The sequence below is a fragment of the Caloenas nicobarica genome, chromosome 1, assembly GCF_036013445.1.
Source record: "Caloenas nicobarica isolate bCalNic1 chromosome 1, bCalNic1.hap1, whole genome shotgun sequence".
NCBI lineage: Eukaryota > Metazoa > Chordata > Aves > Columbiformes > Columbidae > Caloenas > Caloenas nicobarica.
In genome coordinates, this window is record NC_088245.1 from 149,894,498 (window position 1) to 149,916,294 (window position 21,797).

General features: G+C 40.8%; 1 protein-coding gene across 4 annotated transcripts in view; it reads right to left on the minus strand.

Annotated features, from left to right (window-relative positions):
- Positions 1–2,647: 2,647 nt before the first annotated feature.
- The window catches only part of UXS1 (UDP-glucuronate decarboxylase 1), a 64,398-nt gene continuing 45,248 nt past the window's right edge, over positions 2,648–21,797 (minus strand). For all 4 annotated transcript variants that reach the window (XM_065634304.1, XM_065634280.1, XM_065634295.1 and 1 more), the window contains 6 exons: positions 11,562–11,681; positions 10,059–10,102; positions 8,776–8,836; positions 7,325–7,382; positions 5,470–5,573; positions 2,648–3,439 (listed from right to left, as the gene is read on the minus strand). In XM_065634304.1, the coding sequence (XP_065490376.1) occupies positions 3,308–3,439; positions 5,470–5,573; positions 7,325–7,382; positions 8,776–8,836; positions 10,059–10,102; positions 11,562–11,681 (519 nt within the window). In that variant the 3' untranslated portion in view covers positions 2,648–3,307. The remainder of the gene's footprint in view (positions 3,440–5,469; positions 5,574–7,324; positions 7,383–8,775; positions 8,837–10,058; positions 10,103–11,561; positions 11,682–21,797) is intronic.

The window sequence follows — 21,797 nt, forward strand, 5'->3', positions numbered from 1 at the left end:
CAAAGGTTCTGAACAGCCTACATACAGAAATTAAGTAAAAGTACAACCTATTAAAAAAAAATATCCAACTGTGGACCTCACACCGTGATAACTTCCAGCAGCAAGAGCGGTCCTCCTTGTTGGGTCCAAGGAATCCAACCACAGCAGTGGATGCCTTGTGCATCTCTCCTTCTAGAAGGCTGATGTCACTTGGCAGCACCAAGCTGGCCAGTTCACCACAGGCCTCTGCTGCATTCCAGATTCCCTGCTGTGAGAGGAGGACTTGCACCTAATGCTGGTTGAGCTGCCCATTCGTGCAGATCGCTGTGACTCAAGAGGCACTTCAAGCCTGGTCATGTCAGTTTTACCTTGTCTGCCTGACCGGGTGACACCAGAAAATCCCAATTCTCAAATCTCCTGGTAAAAAAAACCCTACAACACGTTCTGTTCAGGCATGGTACTGAGAACGTGGCTTGGCTTCATTTACACCCAAGTCCAACATTTCCAAGCTTTCAGTGCTGTGTTCCACCACCTGCCATCAAAAGTGCCTCTTCTGGAGAGGCAGCAGTTTCTCACCTGTGGTTCCCTGCAAACCTGACGCCTTCTTTCTCCTTCCAAGCTGTGTAACCCCAGATGGGAGCAGAGAGCACCAACATGCAAACCCTCATCTGCCTTCTGGAAATCTCAGTTCAGACCAGATCAAACTTGGAATTACTCCAGACCTTCAATCGTAAGTGTCAGCAGACTCTGTTTTAACATCCACAATTCATGTCTTTCCGGTCAGGTAGCACCGGCTTCAAACACAAAAGGCAACAGCTGCCTCGGCTGCTGTTTCTGGAAGACGCTATTTAGAAAGAATATGGAGACCAAACCAGGAACCTCTGAAACAAAAGCCAGAAACAGTACAAGGAAAATAGGAAATCAATACAGTCTGCCACTCAGGCCCAATGGGAGGCATGTCACACACTCACAGATGGGTTGTATCGGTACCAGCCATTTGCGTTCTCTCTGATTTGCCCCTTTTATGAAGGAGGTCAGGCTGTGAAGTAACTTAAAAAGCTTTTAAATTCGTATCTGTAGTATCCAAATCTTCAGACTTCCTTCCTGAGGGATTTTTTTTTTGAAAATGTACATTTTGTGCTAGTCTCCAGAAGTATGCTTGTTCCAGTACAGTTTACGTATTTTGCCCTGAAGTCACTGAATTAAATGGAAAACAGCCTTGGAAGCAACAGATGGCACCCACAGCTCCCATTTCTTCTCAGTGCCTGCTCTAAAGACACCCTCGTGCACCACCTCTTCAGAGATACTCTGGCATACCCCAGTGCCCAATTTGCATGAGGAGTAAAATATAAGGAGAAAGAACACCTTCCCCCAAATATAATCTAGAGTTTAAGGGTTGAAAACACCATTCTGAGAGCTGATTAACAGTTCTCACACAGAGCTACTAAAGAAGTGGGTGCTACTTTCACATCCATCCAGTGGTTTTGAGTACAGGGACAGGCTGTGCTTTCTGAGTGTATCAGTAACAACAGGTCGCAGACACATTTGGAGCACACACACCACGGTGTACTTTTCAGGCAACTTAACATGGAATAAATGCTCAGATCAAGTACCTAGAAAAAGGCTTCAAACAAAAAGCAGAGCACAAGCTGCTCAGCTGTGAAAAGATGGAGGCAACGTTTAATACCTAAATTCCACCTCGGAGTCCAGACAGGGAGATGAATCCTGGCTCCCCATCTTTGCTGCACGGCAGATTTCCACTGGAACAAGACCTGCACACCTGAGCAGGGAAGAAACTGTTTTGCCTTAAAAGGATAACTGCAGACCCAGCCCAGACAGGGCACACAGCACAGGGGTCCGAGGGAACTTGACCAGGCGGGCTGGATGGGACCCCAAGCCCTGTCATCACCAGGAGGCTCTGGTGGACCAGGGGGCCTAAATACCACCCTGCTCCCAGGGTCCTCCCAGGGTCCGGGTGTCACGTCGTCGCCACAGGTAATTCCCGCTTTGACCGTCAACATAAAGACACTCAAAGCTCATGAAACATCAAGTTTTAATGAGACAAAGTCAAGTCACTTTGCTTGATGAGATTTAGGATTTTCAATTTTGAGTGGCACTAAGCCCAAATAGCTTTTAAAAACCCTCTACCAGTCTTCTCTCCTAGGTATCCAGTCTTTGGTATTAAAAATAAAGGGGAGCTATTAAATATAAGGGGACCTGGATATTTTATATGTGGGGTTTTTTGTTTTTTTTTTTTGTTGTTAAGATGACACGCATAGTTATCAAAGTTGAAAGCATTTACTGGCAATTCATTAACTGTTTAAAACAGAAACATTTCCTCTGTTAGGGAGGCTGAAGTTAGACTCTACTCTTTGAAAAAACAAATGTTACCGTCCCGCATTACTATGAACTACCTGAATTGGAATAATTCAGGTTGTTTCTATCTGATCTGTTTCAACAGGCATCCTGCAGCCCTTCCTATGTATCTATCAAGAGACAAGCAATGAAAGACCAGAGTTATTAACTTTGAGCCAATTATTTACAGACTGTTACTTTCTAATTAATATTCAATAAATGCACAGATGTGTAGTGCCAGAGATGTGCCCATAGTAAAACCCTGAAACTAATAAACAGAAGTTTCAATATTTTATTAAAATAGCATATTCAACCACTGTAACCAATAATACATTAACTTTATTCCCAGAGTATGCACAACACAGTAGTAGTGATTAAAAATACCCTTATCCATGGTAATCAATGAAAATATCTCAAATTCAAGTGTACAACTAAAACTAAACCTTTGAAAAAAATCTCTCCTTTAAACAATACATAAAGCTCTCGTACAGAATTCTTTTAAACTCCTCTTCACTTAGGTATCAGTGTCTCTCACCTGACAATACCACTAGCTTTTTTCTTATGCATAGTAGAACATCTCATATTTTATAGTACCCACTTTATAAATAAATTGGCATTTTCCATCCCATTTGTGTTTATCTTCAGCTTCACAAAGAAACCAGTAAATAAAACTGTCAATGACAGTCACAACAAAATGATCTCACAGCAAGATATAAAACTTGAAGATACTAAAAGATGCTTCTACTCTATTTTACATAAAAAGACAGATTTAAAAAGTGCAAGGCAAGATTTGCAGGGGAAGGGGAATATTTGTTATTTTTAGGCACATCCACTTCTTTAAAGCAAGCTTCAGAATGAAATTCCAGTTTATTCTTCATGATACCTGTTTCAAAGTCTCTCTCAAAATAAACAAGAAAAAAAAATTACATCTGTCAAATGTCAAGCAGAGAATCTCCTGTCCAACTAACAGTCTTCAGTTATGTCTTGTTCTTCCTTTTTTCATCCTTGCGGGTTTTGGTTTGGGGATATACTGATTGTTTGCCTGATACTCAAGTTCTTTACGGAAGTAATGAATTGCTTTATTCAAACCTTCCTCCAAGGGGACCTGTTCCCAAAAGTGAGGAGAGAATCATATCACTCTAAGTTCACATCAGCTATTTTCACAACAGTATCTTTTTTAATACAGCTACCAAAAGACTGCTAGGAAATCTAATTCTTAGCCAATGTAAGTATTAACAGCACCACATACTGGTTACATCTCTGCACTGCTAATGTGTGTGTTAGCTTTTAAACATCAGATACATTTTCTGACATACTAAGTAAAAAATCCAACAAATTTAAATCTCATCAGATGGTTATGACTGGTCTGTTTAGTGTCAAAACAGACTTACATAATTCTGCTTTCAATACATAATACACTGAAAGAGATAAGCACACAGAAATTTAAGCCCCTTCCATTTTTAATGATTAAAGATCCTCTTTTGCAGAATCTTGCAGAATGGTGTATACCACAGAAAGGTATAAAGGTGGTGGGGCTTTTTTTTTAGTTTTTATTTCTTCAGTGCTCCATTGATGTACAGAAAAAGGGATACAAATTGTCACCCAGCATCTCATTTGGTATTCTTAAATCCTGTACAAATAATTGCAATTCTTTATATTCTATGCCCATATTTAAACACTAGGATTTGTAGACAGGAACAACAGAAATACTACCTACTTTTCTCAGGAGCCACAAGCTCTGATATGCTTGCTGATCCCATCATCAATACAGGACGATAAAACAGCAGCACAAAAACTACTTGCCTTGATGTACCAACGCTGAACTGCTACTTCAGAGTAATATTTGGTACTGACTGTGCCGAACACAGAAGTTCGGAAGTATAAAAGTCAAGTGTTTTAAACGTTTTGTGACTCTAACACTTGCCACTGTCCCCATACCACAGTCTATTAATATCTGGTGCCTCCATGAATCCTTTCAGAAGGGGTTCAGAGCTACCTTTTCCTGTTACATTTACTAGATAGGTTCACATGCTTCCTGGAAAGATTTTTGTCTGCAAATCTAAAAAAAAAAGTTACTGTGCTAGCTAGAATGGGGAGCTGGCTAAGAAAAGTCACACTTTCTGGGGATTAAGTAGACTTTACCTCTCCGAACAAACCAGCTCTTATCATCAGCTATGTCTGGTTATACACTTGCAGTTAACTTCATCAAAAAGGTTGGGAACAGAAAAAACAGCAACCATGGGCATTTTGCATTTCTTGCATATTAGCTGTGCAGAACAATCCTGACATCACCTCAGATGGCTGGTAACAAAGCTTTAGAGGTGGACAGACATTCTTGGTGGTGGTGAGACATTAGACTAACCCTGAGCGTGTTTCAAGCTTATCAACACACAGAACAAGCCCTGAACTTCTTTACATATGATACTTCTACTCCAAAATAAGGGCTTCTTATTCTGGTTTACTTTGGTCCACCATACTACTACTACTACTACTACTAACAACAATAACAATAATAATAAAAGTGTAATCTCTCTCTAGCTAGCCTCTGTTTTGCTTGAGTTTCACATATTTCTGTTTAAACAAACTCTAAAACCCAGATTTTTCTGCTGCTTACATTTCTCCCTATTAATCCAAACAAAAACTTTTTGGTTACAATGATGTAACAAGATAGTCTTACTCTAAAGATTTTCTAAAAAATATTTTAATTAAATAAAAGCAATTTTTTCCTTCCATAATGCACGTTACAACAGCAAAACAGGAAGAACTGCAGCAACAACAGCAAACTCATCGGCTCCCATAACTACGTACCATATATTTCAAAGGATTCATCGGGCTTACAGAAAGGTAGACACTTCATAGTATGCATGTGAACCAGTTAAAATGCCTATCCTAACAACACTTTTTTCTGCTTAAGTCTATTACAAATGCTAATCTGCTCTTCTGCATGGCACAGGCAGTTCTTGAATTGTGAGCTGGGGCAACATACGAGAGCCAAACTTCTAAACAACTGCCCTGGAGACTATGTTAAGCGGAAATTCTGGTAACTGAAACATATCTTTGTCATGTGGTCCTCCCCTGCCCCCCTCGACCTCCCTGTGTTTTTGCACATACCAACAGTAACACAGCTGTACGTACCACAGGTTCCCAGCCAAGCAATAACTTGGCTTTTCTGATGTCAGGTTTTCGTTTCTGAGGGTCATCCTGTGCTTCTGAGAGAAACTGGATTTCACTCCCACTGCCTGTTAAACAAGAGAAGGGTGCATTATCATCTGCAATTCACTATGCTTTGCATTTATACCTTTCCTACCTGTTGGAGTACCAGGTCTTTCTGCAGCTTTCTGTGTCATAATCCTACCATTGAAATGATTTCCACAGACACAGCTGCACCGCTGGCAACAGCTGGGTGAACCAGCTGTCCCACAGCGACATTGATTCACAAAGCATTTCACAAAGATTTCAGCATGGATTCACAAAAACGAAGTTACGTTTGACCAGTCTAATAACCTACAATGAAATGACTGCCTCAGTGGCCAAGGGCAGAGCAGTGGAGACCATCTACCTTGACCTCAGTGAGGCTTTTGACACTGTCTCCCATAACATCCTTATTGAGGGTTGAGCAGACAATGAGGTGGATTGAAAACTGGCTGCACGGCCAGGCCCAGAGGGTGGTGATCAGTGGCACGAAATCTAGTTGGAGGCAGGTAACTAGTCGTGTACCCCAGGAGTCAATACAGAGTTGATGATACACCAGAGGGCTGTGCTGCCATCCAGAAGGACCTTGAGAAAGGAGGCTGGAGAAATGGGCTGATAGGAACCTCAAGAAGTTCAACAAGGAGAAATGCAAAGTCCTGTACCTGAGGAGGAACAGCCCCATGCACCAGTACAGGCTGGGGGCCAAACAGCTGGAAAACAGCTTGGCAGGAATGGACCTGGATGTCCTGGTGGACACCAAGTTGAATATGAGCCAGCAATGTGTCCTTGCCACAAACAAGGAAAAAGGTATCCTGGGCTCCAGTGGGAGAAGTGCTCTCAGCAAGTTGAGGGAGATGATCTTTCCCCTCTACTCAGCACTGGTGAGATACATCTGGAGTGCTGGGCCCAGTCGTGGGCTTCCCAGTACAAGAGAGACATGGACATACTGGAGAGCATCCAACAAAGTGCCACAGAGATGATGAAGGGACTGAAGTACCTCTCCTGTGAGGACGGGCTGAGAGAGGTGGGACTGTTCAGCCTGGAGAAGAGAAGGCTCAGGGGGATTTTATCCTTGTGTATAAATACCTGATGAGGAGGGTAAAGAAGAGGGAGCCAGGATCTTTTCAGTGGTGCCATGTGACAGAACCAGAGGCAATGGGCACAAACTGAAGCACAGGAGGTTTCCTCTGAACACCAGGAAACACATTGTTACTGTGAGGGTGACCCAGCACTGGCACAGGTTGCCCAAGGGGGCTGTGGAGTCTCCACCCTTGGAGACACTCAAAAGCTGTCTGGACATGGTCCTGGGCCACTGCTGGCCGTAGGTGGCCCTGCTTGAGCAGAAGGGTTGGACCAAATGACCTCCAGGGGTCCCTTCCAACCTCAACCATTCTGTCATTCTGTTAGCACTTTCGCATTGTAAAAGGACTTAGATTCCTCTTTGTCCATACTCTCCAGTCTGATGTCAATAGCCAACATGGTACTCCATTGTGCCAAAACAACGCTAAAAAAAATTCAAAATTATTATATAAAATAATGGGTATAGATTGCAGATACATAGAAAGAATGTATTCTTTCTACAATTCATGCGATATTTTACATACAACTGAGAGGGTTTGGATTATCCTAATAATATTTAATTATGTGATCAGGATACAGCTAATGCCTTTGATAAAGTTATTAAGAAATCCAAAGACCTACTAAATTATCCATATATTACACGCAATAATCAAGTAATAATCAGCTAATGACAATAAGTACTTCATAAGCTTTACGAAGAATTACTTATCATACTCACCAACAAGTTTTTTAATTAGCTGGGCAAATTCTAGGATAGTGTGCTCTTCTGGGTTTCCCTAGAAATAGAAGATATATTCATTACAATAACAACTGAAAACCTTATGACGGGCTAGCTTTCTGACGTGAGACACTTCTAACAGGGTCATGTTAAACTCTGAAAAAGCTAAGCATTATGCCTTATTCCTACTTTGATGAAAAAATATAACTTTGATAAGATTCATACCCATTGGAAAAGTTGCCCTCTATTACATTTGCCTTGCTAATCCAATGTATGTAGGGAGGTGCCAAAATAAATCAGTCTGTAAAGAATGGGCAAAATGCACCTCACTCACAGTGAAGGCATATGCCACTTGGCAGCCCACACAACCACATCATCAGTTTGAAATCTCGATCCAGGGACTTTGCTGAGCTGAGGACAGATAATACAATGAAGAAGTATGCTAAATTCTCTGTTCATCTGAAGTTGAGAAATCAAAATAATTTGGCTGCAATCAATTGCTTCCACATTTACTACAGCTTATATATCAATATGTATAAAGTTACTTGCTTTCCTATACAGTATTCCTTTTCTTAACTATTTTTTTAACCAGCTTGCACATGAACTCCTGATCAACATCTCAAAACCAAATTCAGAAAGCTTCCTGTTAGCACTAGCTCACCATCATCAGACTCAATTCCTTCCATTCCTAGCTTTCCTTGTTGCAAAACTCTTTTTTACTATATTGTGTTTGACCTAAAGCTGAACATTTAGGTGCACAGAGATTTAAACACTGAGTTTTCTGGAGACGAAACGTGATGGGGTTTAAAAAGACAAGCATTTGGATAGAAACACAGAAATTAATTTGTGGCCACAGTAAAAAAAGGAAAATCTAGTGAACAATTCCCTGAAGTGTTGTATATATGATTTGGCAAAAGTTGGCATACACAGAAATGAGCTGGCATATGCATCCTTTTTCTATTCTTATATCCACTGCTGAGAAAAGTTCTAAGCAACCTTAATCAATATCAGAAAATTATACAATCAAATACCTTCCCATTTTCCTCTAATCAAGGCTAGTATGAAGTGATCTCTAATTAGTTAGAGCTAAGTATTCCTTCAGTGTTTTCTTCATTAAAATCAGGCTTTAACCATAATTTCCTGGATGTATTTTGTGTGTGCCCCTCTCTGCTCATTTTTTTTTCATATTCTAGTTCCACAAATCTTTTTGCTAAAACAAATGAGAAACTCTAGTAAATTTATCTTGTTCTTGGATCTACAAGATCTCAATATCTAGGGGCTTAATCTCCTTATTTGTTAAAAAAATACATGGAAGAATATATTATTCAAAATGGAAAGAGCTTTTCTACTCCATTTATTTCTTCTACAAATCGGCATCAGTGACGAGGAGGAAAACAGAGGTAATGTTGGTCACTACGCAATAAACAGTAGAGCAGAGCTGTCGTACTCACCAAGTTGACAGGACTGCTGACATTGCTGTTCATCAACGCCACCAACCCATTCACAAGATCACTATATAAAAGGGAAGAACAGATTGAGGCAATTTCTACTTGCCTATAAATAATATTCTTGTCTAAAAAGAGAGCTGCCTCCTCAGAGCTCCAGTAAAGCAGATCAAGCAGCTGAGCAATACTGAAATTAGATTTACAGTGTATATTGCAATGGGTGTATGTGCTCTCAGGTGCTTGTTGTAATGTAAGATATACTGAACTAAAGGTTAGTTTGAAAGGGCGATTATCTTTGGGACATACTGGCTATAGTTCATATGAGCATTTGAAAGAACATAAAAAAAAATCAAGTTACTAAAAAATTAATACTTCCTCTTCCCTCCACTATGCAAGCATATTTAGAGGCCCATTTGTAACACATTTCAAATAAAGTAGTTAGGTTGTAATACAGATGCACATGACACCACCACCTGCTTTGCAGTTTGTTGTTTGAACTGTTTTCTCGCTTTCGGAAATTCTTAAACCAAGTTTGTTAAAACACAGCATTTTGGTGTTACCTCCCCCTAGCAAAATAACCCAAAGTTATTTTGGATTATCAGCAAACTCAGCATTTTGCCCCCGACATACAAATCCAGATTCCTTTCATTATGACTCTCAGTCAGGAAAGGAGTGGCTACTTTGAACTGATGGGGTTTCCTTAATGTCTATCACTGCTGTCATTACTTTAAGCAGAGGGAGAGAACATTTCCAGACAGCGGATGATTAAAACAACCCAGAAGCCTGGCACGGAAGTGCAGCCAGCACAACACAACAAAAGATTCTGAGGTACAGACTCACTTTTTCATAGTGAAAGCACATTCTGGCCTTGCTTACACTGCAAATATTAGCTCCAGCAATTCCCTCTCAACTGGTTCCTTCCCCCCAAAAGGAGGCACATGCCTGCAGAGCTCCCACACGGACCACAGCACCCCGAAGACACGAGGTGGCAGTACTGCATTGAAATGCAAGGGCTGACACACTGCTCAGACTGAAAGTAGCATGAAAAATTTCCCTACCCGTTACTTGCTGTCCCTTGAAGGGAAGAACACATTAATATTTTCATTCAAAGTCCTAAATCAACTAATGTTCTGTTTCTTGGTATTTTTAAAAACTTCATTGTCTTTCTTCTGAAAGTAAAGCTGGCCTAAGAATGAACATGATTTCTTTGACTAAAATGCATACAAAGCTGGTCAAGCTCAAAGAACCAGCAAGTAAAATAAATATCAGACAGTACAAACAACACTTACCTGACATACTGGAAAGCTCTCGTCTGAGTTCCAGGTCCATAGACCTAAAACCAGATGAAAATAGAAGAATTACATAAACATAAAAAGTCCTCTCCAGCCCAATTATCTTTTCCTCACCCTTCTAGAAAAATGTCCCAAGGAGAAACACCTGAGACACAAGCTCAGTGTTGCAGGAACAGAAAAAGATGTGCTTGCAGAGCCTTTGGCAAAGAACCAGTGCTTTGAAGGTCTTTTTGCTCTTGGACGTGTCTCCAGGAAACATAACCTTAAGCATTTTGTTAACTAGAACTCTGGGCGTAGGAAACATTCTCAGGGATGTAGGACAGAGTGACACTTTGTCCTCTCCTGGAATACTGAAAGAGGCTGCAGCATTCACTCAGTCAGAAAAGAGAGCCAAATATTTAAAGCAAACCTCAGAATACTAAGATGTGGTTGTGATGAGCAATTTTTATTTGCTCATTAACATCAGATAACTAATTTCAAAGAGACCACCCACCAAATGTTAGTGGTCTCTAAAAAATTGTCAAGAAAAATAGCACTGTAAGCATTTAAAGGAATCAGAACAACAAAAATAAAATCATATGACTGTCTAAATATTACTATATGGGCAAATGGGAAGTAGAATAATTTCTAGTGGCTAGAACTTTGGAGCAAGCTAGTGGTTGCAGTTCAAAACAGATATTAAAACATACCTACAGTGTACATGAATGGTATCAGATTTATTTTTTTTTCACAGTTTAATTGTGTGCAGTACTAAAATCCCTACACCACGAATATCTAAATTCTGGAAGTTATCAGTAGGCATATTTAAGTAGAGACACACATATCTTACCACCAACCTGCTACAACAGAAAAGGTTTTTGGAAGGACAGAATATAAAGCATTTTTTTTTCCTAGGGGACAGGAAAGACAATACAACTGGTATACATGAAATCATGTAATAGTTTGGGTTGGAAGGGACCTTCAAAGATCATCTAGTCCAATCCCCCTGCAATGAGCAGGGACATCTGCAACCAGATCAGGATGCTCAGAGCCCCGTCCAGCCTGGCCTGGAATGTCTCCAGGGATGGGGCATCGACCACCTCTCTGGGCAACCTGGGCCAGTGTTTCACCATCCTCAGTGTAAAAAATTTCTTCCTCATGTCTAGCCTGAAACTCCTCTCCTATAGTTTAAAACCATTGCCCCTTGTCCTATCTCAACAGGCCCTGCCAAAAAGTCTGTCCCCATCTTTCATACAGGCCCCTTTTAAGTACTGAAAGGCCACAATTAGGTCTCCCCAGAGCCTTCTCTTCTCCAGGCTGAACAACTCCAACTCCAATACTGTCAACAGAGCGTATCTTTGCATATATAATTCTATACACTTGAGCTTGATATATTGAAAAAACTTGATCTTTCAGAGGGAGGGAAGCCTCAGTGTTTTCTAAAATCTAGCTTCTTTCATAGCACATGAGGATAGGATATATAGGCAAACGACTCTTTGTCACTGAGAGGTCATTACTTACTGTTAGTGGTTCTCCTTGGAGAGCTTGTAGGATAAAATTACTGACAACTCTACCATCGTTCATATGCATGCGAGGACCAAAGGTATTGAATATTCTGGCGACCCTGACTTCAACTCCTTCCTGTAGGCCAAGAAAAAAGAATTGTTCTTACCTTAATAAGAGTGTTTTTCTTCCTAAAAGGGCGAATTAACTCTCCCCTGTCCAAAAGCTTTCTTAAGAATCCCTCTTAAAACTTTAACAAGCATTGTTTTCTCAGCATGAAACACTTCTAAGCTCTAATCAACGCTACTGGAAACTGTAGAACACACAGCAAGGTAATTTATACTAGTTCGCAATATTTGTAATGCAAATTCTAAATCAGAGCTACAACAGCTGATGATTTCCACACACGCATTTTCCTCAAACAAGAACATTAAGGTTTTTCAATAGTACCCTTCCAACAACAACTTATTTCACCTGGGACTTATCTACATTTTTTTGCCTACACGTGAAGTCTCACAGTCATCAGATATAATACCAAAGTAGCATTTCCAAAGATTAGAAAAATTGAGCACTTCAGATAAGTATCTTCACCCATACTATAAAGTGCCTTTGAAACCACAGTCACGAGGTTTCTCAGCTCCCTGCTACTTATTAGGCTGTGTAAATGCATGCATTACAATCCAGGTCTCTTCAACAGCTTAGTTTTTTCCAATAAACTCTTCTGTCATTCCCAAAAGTCCTTCCTGCAGGACATTTCCCAAATCTTCAAAGCAAAATGCAACAAATATGTGAAATTAGAAAATGTTTGGATAAAACATTTTAACACTGGGAAACTGCAAACTCAAGTAAGCTCTCCCTAGGTATTTTCTGTTTATTGATACTTACTCATCTGGACAAGCCACAGTTAATGACAAAGCCTACAAGAAGATATTTGGCCTTTGTAAGCTGAAGCATGCACTTGGCTCCTGATGAGTTCGGAACAGCACGGTATGCTGTAAAAAGATAGATGCTACCACATGAAAGCAATAGCCACGAGGCAGGAGGAAGGTGTCAACTTCAGCCCAGGTCTTTGCATCCTCCTCATAACTCCCCGCTCACAGAAAAAGCCATCCTTGTATCAGCCATGGCAAACACACTTTGTATGAAGCAACCTTTGTGCTGCTGATTCACCTGAAGCAACAAGCACAAGGCTCTGGAGTTGCACACATTCAGTTATTCCTTCAGAGTATACACAGAACATCTCGTATTTTCAATGCCTTTTACTAAGGATTAGACCAATGCCTGCCATTTTGTTGGAAGACAAGGGTGTGCATGGAAGAAGTATTGCTGGTACGTCTGTGGCTGAAGGCTGCAGCTCACACACACTTGACTCAGCAGAGACCTGGAAACACATTCTTCTTGGAAATAAATGTAGCTTTGTGTCCAACAGAAACTTGCAGGAATACCTGATCTCTCTCGGGTCTCCAACTGATTCATGAACAAATGAATCTTCAAAGAAGTTATGGGAAAGCAATAGCATTAGCTTTTTACAGACGAGAGAATGAAAGGCAAAAGGCACATTTAACACTTTTACTATTCCTTGGTGTTGAGAAATGGGAAACACCAAGTAGTATACACAAAGCCCAACACTTCCTGGTATGGAGAAGGCCAAACACCACCCAGTTGTGTTTAACTTCAGCTAAGGTTTTAGCTGCCATGATTAAATGTTGTTTTAATTTGCAACTAAACTGCAGGCTAACATTAACCAGGGAGGTTAGAAAAAGCTACAGTCTTAGGTTCTTCTTACACAACAAGCGTGCAACCACAACAGAACCAAAAAAATAACCTCACAACATCCACTTGCCCCTGCTGAGAGGCCCTGGAAAGAGCAGAAGTCCCCTCCCATGCAAAATGCATCAGATGGGAACATATTCTTCATTGTTTTCTTTATTTCATTATTATTTCATATTCTTTCTTTATTTTATCCTGCTAGCTAAAAAAGCACAGCAGAGTAACATGTCAAACATACACTTCCAGCAGCATATCTACATTACAGAGCCATTCTCAATGCCTTCACTGTATCTGCAAATATGTACTCTGATAGAGTTTCTCGTTCTTTCATCTTGCGCAGCACTCTATCTTAAAAAGGACACTGACTCCTTCAGGGAAGGATTGTATTTCATGTGGGCTTTCCAGACACTGCCATTAATAACAAGTACAGAAAATGAGGCATTTGGAAGCTAGTACTCAAGATATTAAAATAACTCATTAAACAATGCTGACCAAAAAGCCTCTCTTGTACTGCACAAGCTAAAGCAGCCGCCTTGTTTTCCAGTATTGCCTGGAAACCAGCAAGGGATCTAGAGAAGAAAAACACATTCTCTCCAGGCACTTACTCATAGCCACAGTGAATCCAGTAGTTCGTCTCTTTTCTATTTATTCCCTGCCCCCCAGTGTAATGTTGTCTTTTTAAATGGGTAATTTTTTATTCATAGTATCATCTAGAAAAGCTTTCCTCTGCAGCCTACTGCTTTGAAAATCTATTTTCTCTGTAGCTGAATTTTCATTTGTGCCTGTAAAACTGGGAACTATCTTCTGAAAAGAAACTCTTCCACGGACAAAGAGATTTTGGAGCCAGTAAGCTTCAAAATTGTCCTAAGGTCCCCTTTGCCATTTCATGAGCATCTCCTTTGAAGTGATCCTTTTTGCATGTTGAATAACTCTCTACTCCTTTTTGTACTGTCTATGAATACTTATGGCATGGGTGTCAAACACATGGCCCACAGGCTGAATCTGGCCCTCCACCTTGTTTTATCTGGCCTGCTGCTTTGTTTCTACACGGTGGCAGCGCCGAGCTCCTTGTCCCCAGGCTCCTGCCAGTGCGCTGGTCACCCTGCAGCGTGTGTGACCCGCGTTGCACTGCAGGAGCAGGAGAACAGCGGGAGCTGCGGCCGTAGCTACAGGAGAGCGGCGAGTCTGTGTGAGAAGAGTAATAGGTGAGACTGGTGAGCAACACTAGTAACTGCCTTGGGCACTGAAAGACAAGACAGACAAGAATTACCGGGAGGGAGATGGTGGAATAAGGAGAATGCTCCTCATGGAGGGTGATAAAAGAGTATCAGTAGGCATGTCCACCCCCAAAAGAACATTCTCTTTATTCCACCATGGAAGAATGAGGAGAATGTTCATGCTGGGGAACAGTATTAAGGATAATGTTGCTGTCCAAGGAACTGGCGATGGGGGAATAAGGAGGTTGTTACTAGGATAGATGGAGGTGGAGAATTGACGGAGAAAGAGTGACTGCTGTTCATGGGGAAGCGGGTTTGAAGAAAAGGTGAGCCTGTGTGAGAGGGCCTGAGTATTATTTAACTTGGTTCTAACAGACATCTTGGTCTTCTTCTTAGGTGGCACACCATACCATCTTTGGTGGAACAATTTGAATCCCAAAATGTCCAGTAAGAGAAGGATTGATGCAGAAGGAAGGCAATTTAATGACGGATGGGAAAGTGAATACATGTTTGTGTTTCAAGGAGAAAAACCAGTATGTCTTTTGTGTTATGAGACAGTGCGGGTGATAAAGAAGTGCAATGCACATAACCGAGTGACAAACACAAGGCCTGTGGGCTGAATCCTAAAATTACACTTGGCCCTTCGAAGGCAACCGCAAGGCTGATGTGGCCCCCAGTGAAAATGAGTTTGACACCCCTGACTTATGGTATACTCTTAGTTATGTTCTGTTACTCTGAATATCAACATATTCCCACTAACAAAGGCAATTATTTCCCCAGATTTGTGGCAGTAAGTAATGTACAATATTTTACTATACCATAGAGAAGGGGGAAAAATGTCTTTGGCCCACATTTATACTGCTGAAGAAAAGGGAGCTTGAGACTCATCCCTGACAGTAAGATCAAATGTCATCAACTGGCTTCTGTCTTCATAGTTTAAGACTATACCTTCCTATAGCAGATTATTCAGAAAGAAAGTTCCTTGAGCAATCCAAAACAGAGCCTAGGAGCAAGCTAATAAAATGCAGCATTGTGGGCTATCAAAACACTTCAGCTCACTCTATTATTTACCAGTATGGACACATACACAGAAACTGTGTCTGTACAGACAGAGAGGGAAGACAGAAAAGATGCAATAAAAATTGTTATGCCTTCTAGAGATACCTCCTCTGAATAAACAGTCAGAGACTATTCTGTAGCTCTCAGTCAAAAAGCAGCATTAGTTATCCAGTCTTCTCTGCAAAACAGACTTGTCCATGGTCTTCCACATGAGTCTTTGCCACTTAGTTCTAGAGATCCCTGCTCCAGAAAGTACCAAAATATCAAGGATATTGTGATAACATCTGAATTTAAAAAGACATATTTTAGTTTTATAAGCCTTTTAAGAGAAGATATCTCCTTGTGTTGACTGTGTCAGAAAACAGATCAATACAGAATACAACTCAAATGTCAAGAGGTTCTTTTAACCAAAACAGCTTGAGCATATGCTGTAGCTGTAATTCATGAGGGTATCGGGCAAGCTTGTTTTATTAATCAACAGTGTTTCCTCCTTTGTAAAGTCTGCGGATGTACCTGAACAGCAAGCACGAATGAGACCTTTCTGCACCGAAAATCAGGAAGGGGAAAGCTGCAACTGTCTGCCCTCCAGCAGACAACTGGATTCACCAACAAAACAAAAAATCTGCCAGGGAAAGCCCAGGCATGGATATCACTGTGACCCGATACAAATCCTTATCAATGTCTCAGCTAAAGTTACTATGATTGTTGCCTGCATCTCTTGCTTTATGAGTCACTTTCTTACTGAGTCATATTCTTTCCCATGTATTTCAGAGATCATTAACTAACTCTCAAAATTGTTCCCCAAACCCTGATCTGTAATCACAGCAGAATTACTAGCAGTGTTCACCAGGATTCACCTGTGTTTAAGCTACCATATCCTGCACTGAGGCTTGGTCCAAGGTATTTTACATATACGTGCTGACTATATATAAATGAGATTAATTCTTGGTTACTAACAGCTTTTTAAAACTGTTTTGCAAAAATACTCATGCCAAGATATGAATTTCACAAAGAAGTAAAGCTCCTGAAACAAGCTAGGAAGGACAGTCACAATCATCCAACTATTGGCATAGTCCAGGTACCCAAACACAACGAAGGCACACCTCCAGTACTCTTCTCTTACGGTTGAAATACTACTATGCTTATAGTTCAACACTTCCTAGACTAGAGAAGCTAAAGCATCTCTTTAAGGTCTCTTCATACTGTTATTTATACCTCTCTCCTAAAACTACGTTCTATTTCTACATCTTGCATACCTCTTGTATGTACTGTACGTGGCCAACGCAATCAGACGCAGCTCTTTTCCACCAGCACTCTGACAGAAGACGTTGCTATTGAGAAGCAATGTGTACCCGCTTAAGTGCATCTATGCCCAAATTACTAGGATATTCCCTTCAGACAGGGATTTTAATCTCACTATTTTACCACACAATATGGCTTCTGAACAAGAGGTGGCAGATAATAGAACCAGTGCTGTAATGTCCACTGAAGGAAAACTGTATCACAGTTTCCAGTAAGGTTCCAATAAGGGTCAGGAACACACACAAACGAACAACAATATATACTCCGAACAATTTAATTTTAGTCATCTGCATAATGGAGAGTTCTGCAGAGTTATACCCATGAATTAGTGTAACAATGACAGATGCAGGTGAAAGAAAATGCCTTACCACTACTGTATGAGGTGGATGCATGAGGAGGGTGCATCTTACAGACAAGGATAAGAGGTGTACCAAATGGAAAACAACACCAGAAACAACACACGCTTTGCATCAAGAGATGAATGCTGCTATGAGTATATTCTTATTCAAACATCAGATAAACTTAGTGAAGTGAATCAATCTCCAAAAAGAGTTTGAAGTATTCCTGTGTAGCAATATCAAGAACAAAGTTCTCCAGTTACCTGAGGGAAATCAGGGATTTCTTACAGCACAAGGAAAAAACAAACCACACCAAACAAAAACAAACCCCCCAAAACAACAACCAAAAAACCCCAACAAAACCAACCACCACCACCACCACCAAAACCCACAAACAACTAGAGCACAGAGACTATGGAAAGCATTCAGACTTTTCCTGGGAAATTGCCTGTGTTTAGTCCATGGCTTTGACAATCACTGCAATCCAGTCTTGTGACCTTGTCTATGGTACAAAGTTATTTTGCAGTTGTTAACAGCACAGAGCATGTAAAAACAGTAGGTACTAGAGCATTAGCAAAACCATTATGTCTCAATATGGCCCAGAACGCCTGATAGTTCTTTCCTGCTTTACTTCCATGTAACTTGGAAAAAGTGTTCCTCCACTGATAGAAAAAACCTATTATATTCTCACTGTGTTTGCATTAGGAAATTCTGACAACTCAGATAAAACAACACAATTTAGAAACAGACACTTAAATAATGAAACTCTCCACTTACGGGAGGGCTCCTGTTACTAATAACCCAGTGAAACAACAGGTTACATTTTTATAATACTGCCTCAGATCAGTGCAGATCCATTAATCCAACAGCACAGAGAATATATACCAGCAGGTTTTAGAAAACGGCAGGGCTATCAGAAGGACTGTACGAGGACAACTGGGACAAGCCAGTTTCAAAAGCTAAGCATTATTTAATCCCTAAATGATTACAGTTTGCAAGACTTTATGGAACCATGGGGAAGGGTTTTATCTGTGGTTTCTCTTTTCCAAAGTATAAAAGCCTATTTGTGAACCCCGAAGGTCCAACATACAACAAGGTTGAAAGTAGCTTTGTCTCCTCTTCTGAATGAAGCCAGTTAATCAAGAAGATAAAAGTGACTAAAAACAAACAGTACTTGAAATTTTCAATGGAACTGCCACGTTTATTGAGAATATTAATATAACTTTGAGCGTGTTACCTCTTACACGTCACATAGGAGAGGAATTGCGGACAATTTTTTTTCTTTTCTTTCTGAATTTCACTGACTTGGTATATCATAGCTCAGATGGGACACTAGTTGTGATGATGACATCCGTACTTCAGGGTTGCCAATGCCCTCTCAGTCAGCAGCAAGAGGGGCAGCAGCATCTCAGCTGGGCCTCCCAGGCAGTGCCTGAGGTGACTGTCTGTACCGCCTTATAGACTCCCCTCTCCAGCCTTCGCCTCACTAATATTCCTGGATGTGAAACTCCTCTGCATGGCTCCTAGAAAGCTAAAGGGATCCATGGTAGCTGTTACCACTATAGTTTAGCTTTGGTATACATCCAACAGTAACCACCACCTGTGTCATTAAAGGACTGTTGCCTGGGCTTTTGGCAACTGTCCTGAGGAGATGCGATGCTTCTGCTTCCCCTTCCCCTCCTCTGCTGTGAGAACCACAAACGAGTCAATTCCATTCTTCCACTAAAAGCATCAATTCTGCATATTTTCTTAAGCAAACTGCTAGAAAGCTTCATGTGACAACACCAAAAAAGAATGTGGCATGCTTAAAAATAATCTATGTTGAATACCAAGGAAAGAAAACAACGAGCAGTAATTAGAAAATATAGGATAAACTCCCAAAAGACATTAAAGCAAACTGCTTTAATTCAACAGAGCTATTTTTTTCCTATCTAATTACTCCCTCCATAACTACCTGGTTATTCAATATTCAGTGCCTTTTCAGTTGCAATTCAATCAACAGTTTTCATTACCCCTACATTTTACATCAAGGCTTTTTATGATTACTGAAACCAATTCAATTTGTGAATTAAAGATTAGGGGGAAAGTACAACTCAACATAAAATAGAAAATCATTTTCATGTTGCAACTGCAATGCACTTCTATTTTTAACAAATTTCAGCATCAGTGTGCATGTGTTATTCTCTCACATTTTTATAATAAACTTCACCTATAGCACATCTTCCCTTTCTTCTGTTACCTGTTATGATTTTTAGGCACCTTGAGTCTTCGCAGTCCTGGTTATAGTATATTCTATAATGTAGAGCATAACATTTTCCACTTCAATAAGGTTATACTTAATATTTGATTATGATAACTCAGTTCATTCCTATGTGCTTAGAAAGGCACCCAACGGAATTCTTAATTGGAAGGTCTAAGCAATTCTGAGACAATTTGAAAACTATCACATCACATCATGCACAGCTAAGCCCATTTACTGTCACTGAAGCTTGCAGAGGCACACAGTTGTTATGAAAAAAAGGATTAAGAAAGTGGAAGGACATGAAAAATTTCCCTGCAACATTCCATGGTGAGCTGAACCATTGCTTCAGCTCTGGAGAATTTCCTCACAGATCAATGGTATAAGAGAAGAAATTAAATCTAATTCACAAAACACCCTTAATATGCTAACCATTTAAAATGCTGTGTATTTGTATTTATGACATGCCTATGCAAACATACCAGATTCCTGCCGTGAAGGTAGTGTCAGATTCTGGCCAGTACTTAAATTAAGCCAGAGTTGGAGTGTAGGTGAATATTTGAATTTCCAGGTAGCTCCATGATTCCAGCCACAATTTTTCAAAGAATTAAATGCATACAGAATGGCAACTCCTGAACAAAGCACAAAATTCGCAATGCAATACTATGTGCTGAAACTCCCCTCCCACCTCTTTACATCTCCCGCAACTGGATGTTTTCTCCACCTTCATATGGCTAGGAAAATCTTACTTGCATTTAGAAAATGCTGCTTGTTTTGGAAAATGGTGGTATTCATCATCTACTGAAACAGAAGTTTTGTGGAAAAGGAAAATTACTAGCTGTGCAATCTTATCACCTCTATAACAAGTCACACACCTGTACATGAAGTTCATGCAAAAAAAAACCACTTTGGAAGGACAGGGAAGGAAAGGCAGAACAGTAACAAAGATAAGAGCAGAGAATGGAGAAAGCAAACAGATCAACAAGGTGTTATAGTCAGAGAGTTTTCAAAACTAAGCCTTGCATATACTCCAACTGAACCTGCTTTAGCAGGTCGGTTGGACCAGATGATCTCCAGAAGTCCCTTCCAACCCCAACCATTCTGTGATCTTGTTAAGGCAATTAAGTGAACTGGAAAAGGCTTTCCAGAAAGGAATGCTAGCAAGCACTGAAAAAGAGATGAAGAGAATGGAATTCTGAAGAAGAGTCCGAATCAGAGGATGCAATCTAGTTCCCAGTTGAACAGGTCAAGGAAATAAAGCTTCCCATGGCTTGAGAAAAGTTCCAGAAGGTGGTACTTCCACTCACACTAAGACTGACCTATGTTCTCACATGAATTTACAGAGGGAGAGCTGCTCCCAAAAGCCTATAGCAAATATCTTCTCAAACCACACACTCAGGTGCCTCACATATGCTGAGATGAACTTGTGTACATGCTTTGAATTTGAGCCCTGCATTTCTCCAGTAAATATTTCACTCCCCATCCCTCCTTTCAGGCAGATGCTTATATATTTCTGAATGCTACTACTGCCCTTGGACTTTTTGATATGCATGTACTGCTGGGCTTATTTAAAGACATCACTTGTAAAGAGGAGATAAAGTCAAGAAATGCTTAATCATAGGGTCAAAATAATTGAAAAAATATCATTGCCAGCAAAAGACGGTATCAAACAGGTCTTGGTCAGGACAGGCTGCTGAGGAACTCTGACAACTCTGAATAAAGAGGGACCTTGACAGGCTTGAGAGGTGGGCCCGTGTGAACCTCAGGAAGTTGAACAAGGCCAAACGCAAGGTCCTGCATGTGGGTTGAGGCAATCTCAAACACAACTACAGGCTGGGCGAAGAAAGGATTGAGAGAAGTCCTGAGGAGAAGGACTTGGGGATGTTGGTTGATGAGAAGCTCAACATAACCCGGGAACGTGCGCTTGCAGCCCAGAAAGCCAATTGTGTCCTGGGCTGCATCAAAAGAAGAGTGACTTGGACATCAAGGGAGGTGATTCTGCCCTTCTACTCAGCTCTGGTGAGGCCTGGAGCACTGTGTCCAGCTCTGGAGCCCTCAGTACAGGAAAGACATGGATCTGTTGGAGAGGGGCCAGAGGAGGCCACAAAAATGATCAGAGGGCTGGAACAGCTCTGCTGTGAGGACAGGCTGAGAGTTGGGGTTGTTCAGCCTGGAGAACAGAAGGGTCTGGGGGGACCTTACAGCAGCCTTCCAGTACATAAAAGGGCCCTACAAGAAAGCTGGAGAGGGACTTTTTACAAAGGCATGTAGGGACAGGACAAGAGATAATGGCTTTAAACTGAGAGTATATTTAGATTAGATAGAAGGA